At 37.6% G+C, this 14,703-nt stretch overlaps 1 protein-coding gene across 6 annotated transcripts in view; it reads left to right on the top strand.

Annotated features, from left to right (window-relative positions):
- LOC306762630 (calcium-activated potassium channel subunit alpha-1a) overlaps positions 1-14,703 on the top strand; it is a 147,345-nt gene that overhangs the window by 64,714 nt on the left and 67,928 nt on the right. For all 6 annotated transcript variants that reach the window (XM_079249187.1, XM_079249185.1, XM_079249186.1 and 3 more), the window contains exon 3: positions 3,530-3,591. In XM_079249187.1, coding sequence (XP_079105313.1) covers positions 3,530-3,591 — 62 coding nt within the window. The remainder of the gene's footprint in view (positions 1-3,529; positions 3,592-14,703) is intronic.

Raw genomic sequence — 14,703 nt, forward strand, 5'->3', positions numbered from 1 at the left:
TTACTCTGTCTAATTCTGTTTTGTTAAGCTATTGCCAACAACTGTTGTTTACATGGCTGATGTTGTAACCGTGTATTGTTTTGTTGCGTTCAAACATTACTTATTTACTTTTTTGTGAAACAATTTTTAATTATGTGTTCATTTGTTTGAAATTAAGATTTCTTTATTGTCAGTAAGTAGGAGAAAGAGAAAATACCTTTAAAATGATTCTCCTGCAGTTTCCAAAGAGCTGAAACTTAATGCGTTTATGTCTTTTAACAAAGTCTCAGGTATAAAAGCACCAAATAATAGACTTTTTTTTTTTTTTTTTTTTTTTTTTTTTTTTTAGCTTATTGGACAATCAGTTATGACTTACTATCATGTTTTGATGACTTTCCCTCCTTTCATAGGCTATTAGGTCTGAACTGTGACTAAGGAGATGGAGCAAGGTTGGTGGTCAGTTCCATGAGGTCAATTTGTCTTGTCCAGAATCCAGACGGACAAGATTAATATTACAATGCTGCTATGGAAAAGCTCGAGTGAAGATAAAACCTTGTTTTTGGCGCCAGCATTAATACGTGCAATACAATATTTGTTTAATATGTCAAACAAAATTAGCCAAATTAGCCTAAATGAAGGCATTACTATCATACAATTTCATTCAGATTGTTTAAACAAAATGTATGTGAAATGCAGCCATGTGCAGGCACTCCCTCTCTGTTTAACATGGAAAACAACATCCATATTCTTTAAATGGAGGACAAGAATTTTTGTATCACTGCTCCCTTGACCTGTGTTCTTGGCCTTAATGGGAAGTGATTATCCTGTATGTTGTCAGCCCACATCACCTGTCTCCGAGAGTCTGTTGTCACAGGGTGAACTTTAAGGACAGGGGGAGTTATCACACATGATCCCTGTAAGAAAAGGGAAGTGGTGTGTAAAATTTTGGCCCAGTTTTAGAACACTTCCACAGACAAGTCCTGATGATTTCAAGAGTCTCAGTCTCACACATCTGCTTGGATGTAAGTTATTATATGTTTACAATTCTGAAGGTGTCACATGAGAGCTGTTACCTTTATCCCGCTTGCAGTACTGGAACCTGAGACCCTCACACGTTAAAGTTCACGCATACATGCGTACACACACATTAGCTGCAGCCCTGTTTACACTTGCAGTCTTCCCGTGCGCCTGCTAAAGTGCACCTTGGAAAACATCTGACAGATATAGCTTAGCGCTTTAAATATCGCAAGGGATACACCAATGAAAACCTACACGGCTAGAGAAAACACAGATATCATGTCCGAATGCTGCTCTTCTGACATGATGCTTGCATTTTCCAGTTGGTAGCAGATGTGACTCACCTAATCACATATGAATCAGGAAACACGTGTATAAACAGCCTCTTACAGTAATTTACAATTTCTACTGACAAAGCTGCAGCTATTCTTAGCAATCCTTTCATTTTAGCAATCTTTTTTTTTTTAATCAGAGGAAATACCCGGCTGTCTTTACCCTTTTTGAAGGTTTCCCTTGTTTATAACATCAGTCTTGATTTGCAGTGACAGACATTCAGTTGGTCGTCTTTAGTAGGTTGTGAATTTGAAGTCAAATGCTAGCCCTTGTAGATGCTGTGTAAAGAGAGTGGGGGGGGGGGATAAAATGATAAATGGGGTAGACTTGCTGTCACAGTTGAATAACTGGGTCAGTTAAGATGATGACGCTTCTTATCGTTCAGCTCATCGCTGGGTGTTCACTACTAACTGCTCGTGCTTTTCAGCAACCGCATACAACTCAGTCACACTCTGAAACCCTTCTCCCAGCTCTCCTTTCCTCATTTCCTTTTAACTCCAGCTGTTCAAACACTGAGCTTCCCTCCCTGGGACTGCATATTTCATACATCTAAAACAAAGGAGTTTTTCAATTTGTGTTTTAGTTAAAATGGTGCCGCTCCTTGTTAAAGGTGTTGATGTGTCAATATTCACAGAAAGGACAAATTTTTGTCCTCAGATTTTCTGGCCACATTAATTAAATGTAGTTTTGTTGTATACTGTAGTTGCTCCAAGGACAGAGAAATTATAGGTTAAACAAAACAAACAAGCAATAGCAGCAAAATAAAACTATATGAAGACAAAAAAGATAAAGATGTAAGATGCAGTATTATGTGATACTTCTATGTGACAGTGAGGATAGTTTGACAGTCCAGCACCAGCACAACATTAAGGATACTGCTGCAAATGGAAAAACCTCACATGGATCAGAAAATACTATGACCCTATCAGACCAATGAATTGCCCATTATTTAAAAAAAAAAACCCCAAAACCTTCAAAACCTCCTTTGCCTTGTCTCCTTTCTTTGAAGCATCATTGATGTCAGGATTGTAAGGTTATTCCTACCAGGGACACCATTAAGTCCAGAATTGCCACCGTCCTCCATTCAAGCGGCAAACTATTAAAAATGCAATAAAATGGGGGGTATTTATTTAATGCTTCTGCAACAATGCATCAAATCCATACAAAAGAGCATCACATGAAAGTAATCAAGCTCCCATCATCAATAATGGATGGCAAAATCAGCAGGGACACCGGGCTTCTTTTGTGAGATGGCTGAATGGGAGAAAGGACTGTTGGGGAGGAACCATTATGCATCGCTACACTGGTCAGCTGTTGCGAAGATCATGATTATGATGACCAGGGGGATGATGTTAATGTGAATTAAAATGCTGGCAAATGCCCTTTGCTGGAGGAGATTATTGTGGCACCAGTCCTAACAAGAGTAGAACAAGAGGAAGCTTAATATAAAAACAGAGCATTAGTTTATTCTGCTCTCAAAGGATCATTTTCTGTTTGTGTCATACTATGATCTAATGTATTGTTTTGTTTTTCCTTTTAAGATGATGCTTCAATTTGCAGTTGTATTTTTGTATTTGCAGTCTGCAAATTGTGTTTTGATTACATAACAGCGTTTTACGATAATAATTTCTACATTTTTCAAAAGTATCTTCAAACGCTGGACTGCTGCTTCTGCTCCTGACCTTACCTTATAAGTCAGTAGATAGTCACACTGACTAAAACATCACGCCAACCAGTGTCCGGCACTTTTTACACTTTGCACAATGCAAACCTTGACTGTGCTTAGTAGTAGAGAAGTGCATGTCAGCACTTGATAACTGTGTCTAAGCACTTTTGATGAAGCACTTCCCATTAGCACCGTAAACACAACGTTGTTGCTGCACTTTCCATTAGTTGATCTTACAAATCTGTGTCCTGTCTTTGCTTCCTGGTCATGCAGACTTGACTTTACACTGCCTGCATTTATTAGGTTGCATCTGCTGACAGATAGGGAGCATTCATTATTCAGGTCCTGCTTTTTGAAAATGTCTAACATTCTGCAAACCTGCAGGAGGCAAGTCACTGTGTAATTATAGCTGCCTATTGTGTCTACTATGGCCGAACGCAGCACTTTCTTTACTATCCACTACATTAATCAGAAAAGAAAGGAGATTTATGCCGGTCATGCATTAAAATATTTCTATTTTCTTTCTCTCCTCAGGTGGTGTTAGTGTTTGCACTGAGCATCGGGGCCCTAGGAATATACTTCATAGACTCCTCAGAGTAAGTATCAATATGATGTATGTGTGGAAATTAAGTCAAATTATTAGTGATGAGACTATAGGAAAAACGTAGCTCTGTATGTGCTTTACTATACTGGCCTACATACTATACCTTAATAATAGCTGTATATGTGTGCTTTTTCTTCCTCCTCTGAGTATAGTCTCTAAAAGAAAATACACATATTCACACCCCCACAAGGACTCTGAACATGCAGTGTTCACACATATTATCAGGACACAAACATACACATCTGCATCTGAGGTTTTGTCAATGAGAGACCCATCAGTTTCCATGGTAACAGAGATACTTAGTGTATGTGTTAGGAAGCCTGTTCTATGTGGAGCTCGGGAGTGTGGATATTGTTGGTTTATGTGAAATCCTAGTTGGCAGTCTTCCAGAGACAGATTGCAGGCCTGGCATCTCTCCTGCATCATCGCGGTTACTTTAACACCATCTTGACACAAACTGTACCTATAAAGGGAGACTTTGGGATTGTAGGATTCTCTCTGGTAGAGATGTAGCCTTATTGATGTTGGCAGAAAGTTTTATAGTATAAAGTATCAAGATGCCAAAGCATCAGGTGAATATATATAGCGGATAACAGGAGCAGATAAAAACATTTTACTATCCTAATTCAATTAAATTAGTTGTGCAGTGTAGAAAAAGTGATGCTGTCTGCAGTGGTTATTGCAAGTACTGCAGCCTTCTTGAGTATGGGATTTCCTGATTTAAAGCTGCATTACATGAATATCAATATACAAAGCAATGTATACATGTTAAAGTTAAAGTGCAGAGTTTAGTCCTTGTTGATATATCACTACACTATATACCCCACGCTGATGTTAACCAGAGGGTTATTGAATAATAAACAGTAAAAGGGAAAAAGGTTCTAATCTAAACCTACTTTTTCCACCTGATGTGATAAAGCTGTTTTTTTTTTAAAAACCTATGCACAACAGTACTTTGAGAAAACAAAAAGGGAGAAAAAACATAGTTTGAGTATCTACACATAAAATATCATGTAATATGTACTCATTTTGAAATATGTGTTTGATTTTTGTTTTTTTTCCCTTGTCTAAGGCATTGTGCAAAAAACTTAAAATTTTGGATGGCACCTGCCAACTATTAAAAAAGCTGTTTATTTCATTCAAAATGAAATTTGATAACGATAGTGCATATTAATACAATAGCAAATTTTTTAACATGCCAGATTTGCTGGACAAGACACAAAAAAAATCCATGCCAGATTCAGTCAAATAGCTCATTTTCATCTGTTGTCCTCGGCCAGATCTTACAAAGGCTCCCAGGAATGAAGAAAAACAAAGAAAAAAAAAAGAGGAATACATTTATCCATCAAATATATAATACATACATAGCGAAATGTATGAAATTTCCCAGTGACAAGAGTATGAAAAGTTGAAAATAAATATTTTCAGGTTAACTGTAGCCAATAAAAACTATACTGAAGTCATAAATGAATAAACGTCTTCACATTCCAATATTGCAACGATGTGCTATACTACACATGAACCACTGTGATCTATCTAATTGCTTTCAACTAAGCAAAAACAAATTAGTTTTTGAGTAAGAAATTACATAAAAATGTGTGCAAGCAGCCTGTTCAAGTAGCCTGTGCGCTAAACGTGCGTGGCTTTGACTGCACTTTATTTCATGCACCACTGATTTATCAAAACAAAGCCTCAGCTATTTATTGCAGTGCCTGGAGTTATGGAAGGTTGATTGCAAAGGGACCAGAACACATTGACCATATTTACTTTGTCATCTTAGTCGTTCCTTTGTTGGCTGCTGTGCAGCATTTTATCCTCAAGTAATGACTAGCTACTGTAGTTTTTTTTTCGCCTTAATATGAAGTCTGTTAACTGTGAAATTGTGTCCCTGAGGAAAGCGAGAGTCTAAAACACCAACAGATACTGCATAAAAAACTCAAAATAGATAAATCTAAATTACAATCCAACTTGTTCAGTCTTATCTCCTCACAGCAGGAGAAAATTATTCGTAGCATAAATTCAGTTACACATTTGTACCTCGGGATAAAAACCTTTACTTCCTCCTCCGCGTCCCCTGCTTCGCCTTATATATTCTGCTGTTGTTCCGTTTTTGCTTTTCACTGCCTGCAGCAGTTCTTCTAAAACAAAAGTTGGGATCAAGGTCCACATTTACATCTTGCAAAAGTTTTTAATCTTCTCATAAAACTCAGATCGCCAGGGATTAAGAGTAATTCATGTATTAAAGCCATTGATCTCAATGATGATCAATAATTGATGGCAAATCCTTAATGCTTCCAATAAGGGAACAGCTTGACCTCAGATGCTATCAGCCTTGCTCCTGTATATAGTGTGCATTACATTTGGAAAGTTACTGATGCACAAAACCTCCTGATTCCCAGTAAATGAAAGTTGTATCACACATTCCTGTTATTGAGACTTTTTACTTGTTTTACAACATTTTGCTCCTATCATTTTAAAAGGTTATACACTATCTATAAACAGAGAATCTGAAATCAACAGGTACCAGGCTAAGCCCATGGTTATCCACTTCTTTACAGACTATTATGCATCTAATGCTTACATGTGCTTCATGTTGCAGCATTTAATATTTCGGGGTTGAAAAGGGAATATATGCAGGCACCGTTTAGTTTCAGATCAGGGCTGCAGTTTCTCCCTGCAATATTTCATCATTCTATGTTTCTGTGTGAGCTGGCTTCCCAGAAGCAATGCCCTGATCTCTCTATGCTCCCAATAAGCAAAGGCCCCTGATCATCGTGATTAGCTCAAGCTTGTCACAGAAGTCTGCACATGCTCTTTTAGGGGTGAGGCTACTGATCAACCAAGAGCAGGTTCAGCTCACCCCAAAGGGAGCGGGGGTGGGGATGCAGGGGTGTGTTGACATCCTAAACAAGGCAAGGCTTTTGTTACAACTTTACATTCAGCACTGCAACTGAAGCCTCTGATGTGCTTGGCACCATTTGCCATATGTCAGAGAGCTGACCTGACATTTTATCTCTTTTCAACCGTCTTCTGAGACAGTTTCCATCTCGGCTGGAATCTATCGCGAACGATATCTGAACTTCAGAATAACCCAAGATGCCTCATACTAACTACAAAAGAGAACTGTTTTCTACTTGGAAATGAGTAAATTTTTGTTGTGCTTACACTGCCTGTTGCAAGTAAACATGTAACTTTTGCAGCATTTGCAGCATTTGACTTGTGAAATTTCCCATCTGAGATACGAGTCCTTACAAGGACACGCTCAAGCATGCACACTTCCCTTGTGACAAGCACATTATTCGTCTTTCTGATCCAGGCTGATCATGCGCTACAATGATGCTCACATGGTAAAATTGCTCTACAGATGACCTTCACTCATCCCGCCCCAACCTCCTTACCATTAAATGTTAATGACCAAGGGATCAATGAGCACAGATTTATAGGTTACCCTTTTAATGGTTGCAATTACTCTGCCAAATATTGAAGGTACAGACTCATGAGTCATTCAGGCTCAATGGTTTGCTTTTTAGCTTCTCCGCCAATCTGCTATTTTGGCCATTGGATGAAGTAAACATCATTCTGAAATTGTCTGTAAAAAAGGCAACACTAATGGGAGGAATTATGGTTCAGTCCCTGAGGTAACGGTGAAAAGAGATGTTTGGTGGAATAAGTGCTAGTGGGCTGAATCTTGGGAGACTAGAGCTGCATGATGGGCTTTTAAATCTACTTCAGTGATGTAGTATGGTCCCCCGCGGGCAAGAATGTGGAAACATACACATGCACACGCACACACATATTTTATACATACTTGATAAAATCCTGAAAGAAATATACCTTTGTGGAGAACTGGCATCAGTTTGCAATGGGGTGTTTTGTTTCCACCTTTGTGCAGGTGGGGCTTTTCCGGCAGGTGTTATGTTTGCCGACATTCATAAAAACACAGCTTCAAAGGAGGGACTTTTTAATTGGATGCCTACCCTGTTGAGCTCAATAGATTACACTTCCCTGACTTGGCAACCACATTCTTGTCAGGAGAACTGCTTTTTGAATGAATAGTAATGGCAATGTCGTCACTAAAAACTGACCGTCCATCTGTTTGTTTTCACAAACTGGTTGTTTTTCACGGTGCACATGATAAATCATGATAAGACACTGCCTTATCCAACCTTCTGCAGTATCTTCACTTGCCAAACCGATGCTATTTTGGTGATGTTTTCAATGGGAGGATACTGCATCCTCTCCCACCCACATCTGAGTCTGCTTTAATACCTTGCCTCATCCCTTATCCTTCATCCCTTCCTCTTCCTCCTCTCTGCTCCCATGAAACAAAGAGGAATGTAGGACATAGTCTCTGCAGGCTGCTCTTAAAGGGATGCCCTTGTTCCTGTTCCACTTCTGTTTCTATTTCTCATGTCTCTTGATCCCACGGTGCCACACGAGCCGACTCGTGTGTGAACACTCACGCATAGTCACGTTAACTTGCAGAAGGGCACATGTGGATACACAAGTGCTATTTTACTCTAAGAGGCCTCTTAAGCAGAATGTTGCGCCCGTAACTCTATCATTAGTGTGTGATCAATGTCAGCTGTGAAAAAAGAAACAGCAGCTAATAACTAATTAATGGCGTAAGGTGAGAAATATGGCAGTTGAGTAAGACAAGCTTGGTAGACTTTGTGGCGATGAAGGGTGGCCTATAAAAGGACCTCTTCTTGTTAAGGTGATGACAGAACTTGGGTGTTGTGTCTGGAATACCTCTGTCTCAAGATGGATCAGAGACGATTGTGTAACCATGAGCAGGCTTGATTCATAGTGGATGTCATGCACTATGGGCCTCACATTTAATCCTCAAGTTGTCGCAATTTGTGATTTATTTCCAAATTCTAAACTCAAAATGATTTTATTATCATTAAAACATTAAAAGTAATCAATCATATTCATGGCTAATCTTTTGTAATATGGATTCACAGTCGTTAATAAAGAACCTCAGCCCAACCTGATGTGGCAGATGGTTTATTACACAAAAGCATCTGTGAAGTTGTCCAAACTGTTTCTAGAGGGTTAAGTGCTTTAAGACAATTCTGGGCAGGTGATTGGATGAATCAGTCACTGTAAATCCAAAGCAAATAAACTACAACTACCAGCAAAGCTAATATAAATAATTAGACTGACAGTAGTGAGACTGCAAAAACTACAACCAAGCTGCAGGAAAGTATGCAGATATTTACATAGTTTATTCTCCAATATTGATCCAATCATAAATCTGTTTATGCAGCCACACAAATTACATTGACTACATTGAATGTATTTCTGTTTTAAAGGGAAATGTTTATTCCACTCATGTGTCTGCAAGTTAATTAGACATTATATCACACCAATAATTTACAAAATATCTTTCTTTCAAGTTCCTCCCTAAACATACCGACGCAGACCGAAAAAAAAAATGGTCTAAACTATATTAAACGGGTCAGTGTGTTAGCGAAATACCTGACAATATATAACAATACATGTCACAATATAGCAATGTCATAAATAAGCTGGAAGAACAAACATTTGACAAACTTAAATACTGATGCATTCATCTGCTTTTTTTTTTTTTTAATGCAGAGTGACTAAATATGGTCCTCCTACTTGGAAAATATGGTTCCATTATCATCTCTGCTCCTATTAAAGCGTTACTTTCCAATTCTAATGGTGTTAAAGCACCATGCTGACTTTCATCATACCTAATACCTACCACCTACTTCCAGAAGATCTACGTGTTGGTCCAAACTGCAGTGCTTTGGAAAAATTAATTCTCTTATGCTCATTATCTTTTGTACCACGAGAGAATCGAGATGCCTCATGAGATGCCTGTGTTAACTTTGCTAATTGCTTTTGGTCTCTGAGCATGACCTGGAAAAACTCACAACACTCTTGTGAATCTTGTTTAGCCTGTATGTATGCAGCAATGTGTTATTGGGATGTGTGACATGCCAGACATGAAATATCATTCGAATGCAAAATATAGCACGCCTTGATAAATTCATAAACATTGCACAAAACACTGATTATGGTGTAAGGAAAGAAAACTGCACAATGACAATGAAAATCACATTTTCTCTGGCTTTATCTCTGGTTAGAACTTGCAATGGCAACTTGCCGTTGCAAATGACCTTTGAATTACCATGGGAACTTCAATAAACAAACCACCTCTCCCTCCTCTCATATTCCTCTGTTTTGCTTATTGTGGATATTTTTAGGTCCGGCCATGAAAACAACAGGACCCACTTCAAAACATTCAATTACCTTAATAAAGCCCAGATGAAACTCAAATGTTGTGATATTTTTTAGGAATATGAATCCATGCTGCAAATAAATGTTTCCTCTTGTAATCTACTTGTAAAGCACTTGTGTATTTACAAAAAGTGACACCATTTTACTATCATTGTCACACAAAGCTTTCGTTCTATCCAATATTTACTGTAGGTCGCCTCACCTTTTTACACACAATGCTGATTATGCGTACCAAATTACAATAATAATAAAATGAATAGTAATGATAATAATAATACTAAACGATTTGATTATGGTTCTCCTAATGAACACATGCAGGGTCAGTAGCTGTTCAGCTTCAGCTACACTACTGTAGAGTCATTCCACTGACTGAGGTTGTATTTATACCACATTTCTGAAGGCAGCAAAGGTCCGAGAAAGGTAGGCAAGATGAAGTGGGTAAGTATTTGAATATTAATATTAGAACAGGATAAAGTAAATAACATGTCTGCTGAATGATTCGAGAAGGTATATGTATATATATGTTTATATAAATATATATATATATATATATATATATATATATATATATATATATATATATATATATATATATGTGTGTATGTATATATATATATATATATATATATATATATATATATATATATATATATATATATATATATATATATATATATATGTGTGTATATATATATATGTATATATATATATTTATATATATATATATATATATATATATATATATATATATATATATATATATATATATATATATATATATATATGTATATATGTATATATATATATATGTATATGTGTGTGTGTGTGTGTGTGTGTGTGTGTGTGTGTATAAAAGTCATCCATATTTATGTGCAAAATTGAGTCTTCTACTTTTAGCTTCCGTCTAGAGTTTTTTTTTTTTTATTCATTGTCCTTGTCGGCACTTAAGTGTTTCTTAGTTTAGTAATGGTGGCTTGACCTAAATCAATCATTTAAGTACAAATCTGGCTGTCTTTCCGCCTCACAGACTCCTCCTTGCTGTGTCCTCTACACTAACATCAACTACTCTAGTGGATGCTACTGTACGGTGGCCTTGACATGTTCAGATCTCTTTCTTTCTTTCTTTCTTTGTTAATCTTTTATCATGCTAAAAATAATTCTTTCAATCCGTAGCCATTCAAAATGCATGCAAACTTACTGAAGCAGCAAGACTTTTGAGAGGCATGAATAATGACTCAGATTTGGCGTGTGTCGTGCTGTGATTGTAAGCATTAGCCAAAAGGGTAGCAATGCATTGTTATTGTTTTCTCAGGGGGGAGACCTTGCTGTTGCTTCTGCAGTTATCCAAGGTTATGCACAGGCTGATGAAGGTCTGGCCTGTGCTGACTGACTGAAGGTGTTTAGGACTATTTTTAGAACAGCATGATCAACATGCTGTGTTGCCCTTGAAAACAAATGAGTTTTACCTTTTTGGTTGTATTTTCTGGAGGCAGATACTCGTCAGAAGAGGGAAGGGTGGATAATAATTCTGAAACAGACTTACACGCTGTCTTCTGTCAGGCAGACATTGCTGCTCTGTGTCTACAGGTATGCCTGGTAGCGCTAACTTAGCTATTAGGCATTGTGTGGTTGGATAAGAAACAGGTCAAACTAATCCATTCACCGGGTTACTGTACGTACACATCAACAATAGATTATGACAGAAGTGAAGTCTTGTTTTTACATCCACCTCTCCTCTCTTCCACACATGTCACCACATCTTTTCTCTCCTTGTCTAATCTCTACATGTCTTGCCACTGTCTTTCTGTCTTCTCCTGTCTCTCAGCTCCTCTCCTTGTCTGGTTTCCGCCTCCCCCCTGTCAGACAGGGTGGTGTAACCCCACGCTCAGCCAGCGCTTAAGGAGTAATAAGAACTGTAGCAGATCTATTTTCTGCAGGACATTGGCAGCATGAGGACAGGGATCCCTTGTGATTGCAGAGTGTGAAGTGACATTGAAAGGAGGAATCAGAATTTCGTCTCGTCTTACTTTTTCTTTGTGTAGGAAAAAGACACAGTAACAGAAATAGTTATGCAGAACAACCAGAGCTATTGCAATCTATTTACAGCCTTTTTTCACAAAAGGTTTCCATTCTGTGTAAATGTGCCTTTTAAGAACAACTTTCATGCTTTGCATCTAGTTCCTGATAATAGTTGAAATTATTATATCTGGACATTCACCTATCACCTAAGGGAACCCATGCTCCATTAGCATCAACCTGAATCCTGTAAAGCAGGGGTGCCCTGCTCTGGTCTTCAAGGGCCACAATCCTGCAGGTTCTCCATGTATCCCTGCTCCAACACACTTGCCTCAAAAGAATCAGTCATTTTTTAAAACTTCATTGGCTGTAGATCCATTTAATGGAAGCCAGGTGTGTTGCAATACGGAGAAATGGAAAACCTGAGGACTGACTTTGGACATCCCTGCTGTGAAGAGTTGTTCCCATTAAAGTACTTTAACTTATAGTAATAATAATAGAACTTAATGACATCTATGGCATTTTGCAACAAATGCTCACCTTATCATCATCATGGAGGGGTGGGTGCTAAAACACACAAAGGACACACTGTAGGGAGTTGCTGTGGAAACATGCTGAGGCAATGTTGTGCAATGTGAGGAAGAGGACTGGTGTGTGGATCTTACCAAGATAGCTAGGAAAAGTCCATTCATATATAAAAAAAAAAAAGTTACCTGATTGTGTCAAAATAAATGGCATTAGTTAGGATATAGAATTTAGGGTTTGTTTTAAGAATAGGTTAGTTTTGGGTTACGATGTCAGAGTAAGACCATCAGATGAGGGTAGATCATGCCTTTTCTACACTAGACAAAAAACATTTGCATACCAAGCCATTTCCAGATATAAATGATTCAATCTGTTGTTGCAAAAAACTAATTTATTATGGAAAACTTTGAAATACTATAAATATTATATTGCAATTTTCCAAAAGATCCCCCAAATCTTATACTCAATCCAACCCTGTAACAACAACATTGTTATACAGTTTGGACACCTTGTTAAGTTTGTCATGGGAGCTGGATTTGCAGCTCTGCAGCTTTTCATTATGTAGCTCCTAAGTTTGTCTTTTTACCGGTGCTGCAATGTAGTTAATTGTCAGCGATTTTGCTGAAAATAGCTGCCCGCTGGGGCTGGAAATTAGGTTGAGAGATCTGTTTCATATTGTAGTAGAGCTTTAGCTTAAGAAAAACTAAATATGTTTTTCAAAAATATTTCTTTAATTCTAGCAAACAAAAAGATAGCTGGTCATTAAGATTTCTATGTTAAATGGAACTGTTTTTTTGTATAGTGTTGGCTTGCATTTTCTTTTTCTTTTTTTTAAACACATTAATCAACTCTGCAGTAACAGAAACTCTTCTATGCTGAACTGATGAGGTCGTCATTTCTAAATCTGATCTTGAGATAATAAAGAAAACAGTTCTGCTCAGTTTGTCTTTCTCATACCATAGTTAATGATAAGCTTCGACATCAAACAGTGCTCATAAGAATTACTTAATGGAACTTTATTGTGTAGTACTTTTCAAGGGCAACCTGAAGTGCTTAACACACACAAAAGCTAAACTTAGAAGGAAACAACTTTGTTGATAAAGCCAAAAGTAAAATGTCAGTAGCATTTATGTTACATTTAAATACATTCACAAATGGCTGTAAAAATTGAATGAAAAGGAAAAAGGTTTGAAATACACAGAAGAGCCCATTTAAACAAGTGAAAGATCAGAAAGAAAGAAATGAAAAGATCAGTAAAAATAAACGCTTTGAGCTGTAACCTAAAATCTGACCTTGTAAATTTGAAACTCGCAAGTTTTTCCTCCAAATATAACAACGCTGCAACTGAATGTCTGCATTGATGTTTCTTTGTATAAATGTATTCTAAAAAATATATAATACAGGCAATCTGGGCCATCATGCGTGTTTCCGCAGTGGCGGTCAAAGGTCTGTTACTAAAACCGAGTTCTAAGAGTAGCCATTGTGTTGTCCTTTAAAGCAAAATCAAGACACATTCAATGAACCACACAAGCCCTGTTGTGTGCCGCCATACTCTCCCTGTGTTACTAAGAATGCTTTAGGTCATGTGACTGTCGATGAGCGGTTATTCAGAAATAGGCCAGAGCTGGGCCTGAGGGGAAGTTCCTCAGTGACCACTCCAAATGGTGTCTTCAGTATGCACCATCTGTGCATGTGTGTAGATAGGGGTATTTATGCCTATATGTGAATGTGTATGCATGCATTTTTGTGAATATGAATGTGGATGATTTGACATACACAAAGCCTTACAAGCACTTGCAATCGTTGTGGAGGAGGGAGAGATGAGCAGAGTGTGTGGAGGCCAGATGTAGGATTCTTAAGAGGGTAGTGTTTATGTCTTTAGTTGCAATATAAACGAATGATTCCTATTATGAATGTTTACACCACATTTGAAGACTGAAAAGCATGATTAAGTGTGTATAAAGTCTGATGTGCATCATGACAAAATGCTTTAAACAATAGTTTTTTTTTTTTTTTTAATAAACAGCTGAGGCATCATCCCACCTTGTTCTTCATATACCTGGCACTGAGAAAGAATTTAAAATAATCTTGAAGATCACATCTATCCTCAGGATATGCTGAAGAAAGGCCACACAATCGGGAATTTGAAGTTAGATCATTCTCTTTAAGCAGTCTGTCTTCTCCAGATGCAGTCAACCATGATAACAAAGAGCTGTGTGTTAAAATGTGATGCTAAGTGGAAGATGATAAAAGCCTGCTGTATCCCTCTGGAAGTTGATGTTATGCAGTG

Source organism: Telmatherina bonti, assembly GCF_933228915.1.
Source record: "Telmatherina bonti genome assembly, chromosome: 11".
Taxonomy (NCBI): Eukaryota; Metazoa; Chordata; class Actinopteri; order Atheriniformes; family Telmatherinidae; genus Telmatherina; species Telmatherina bonti.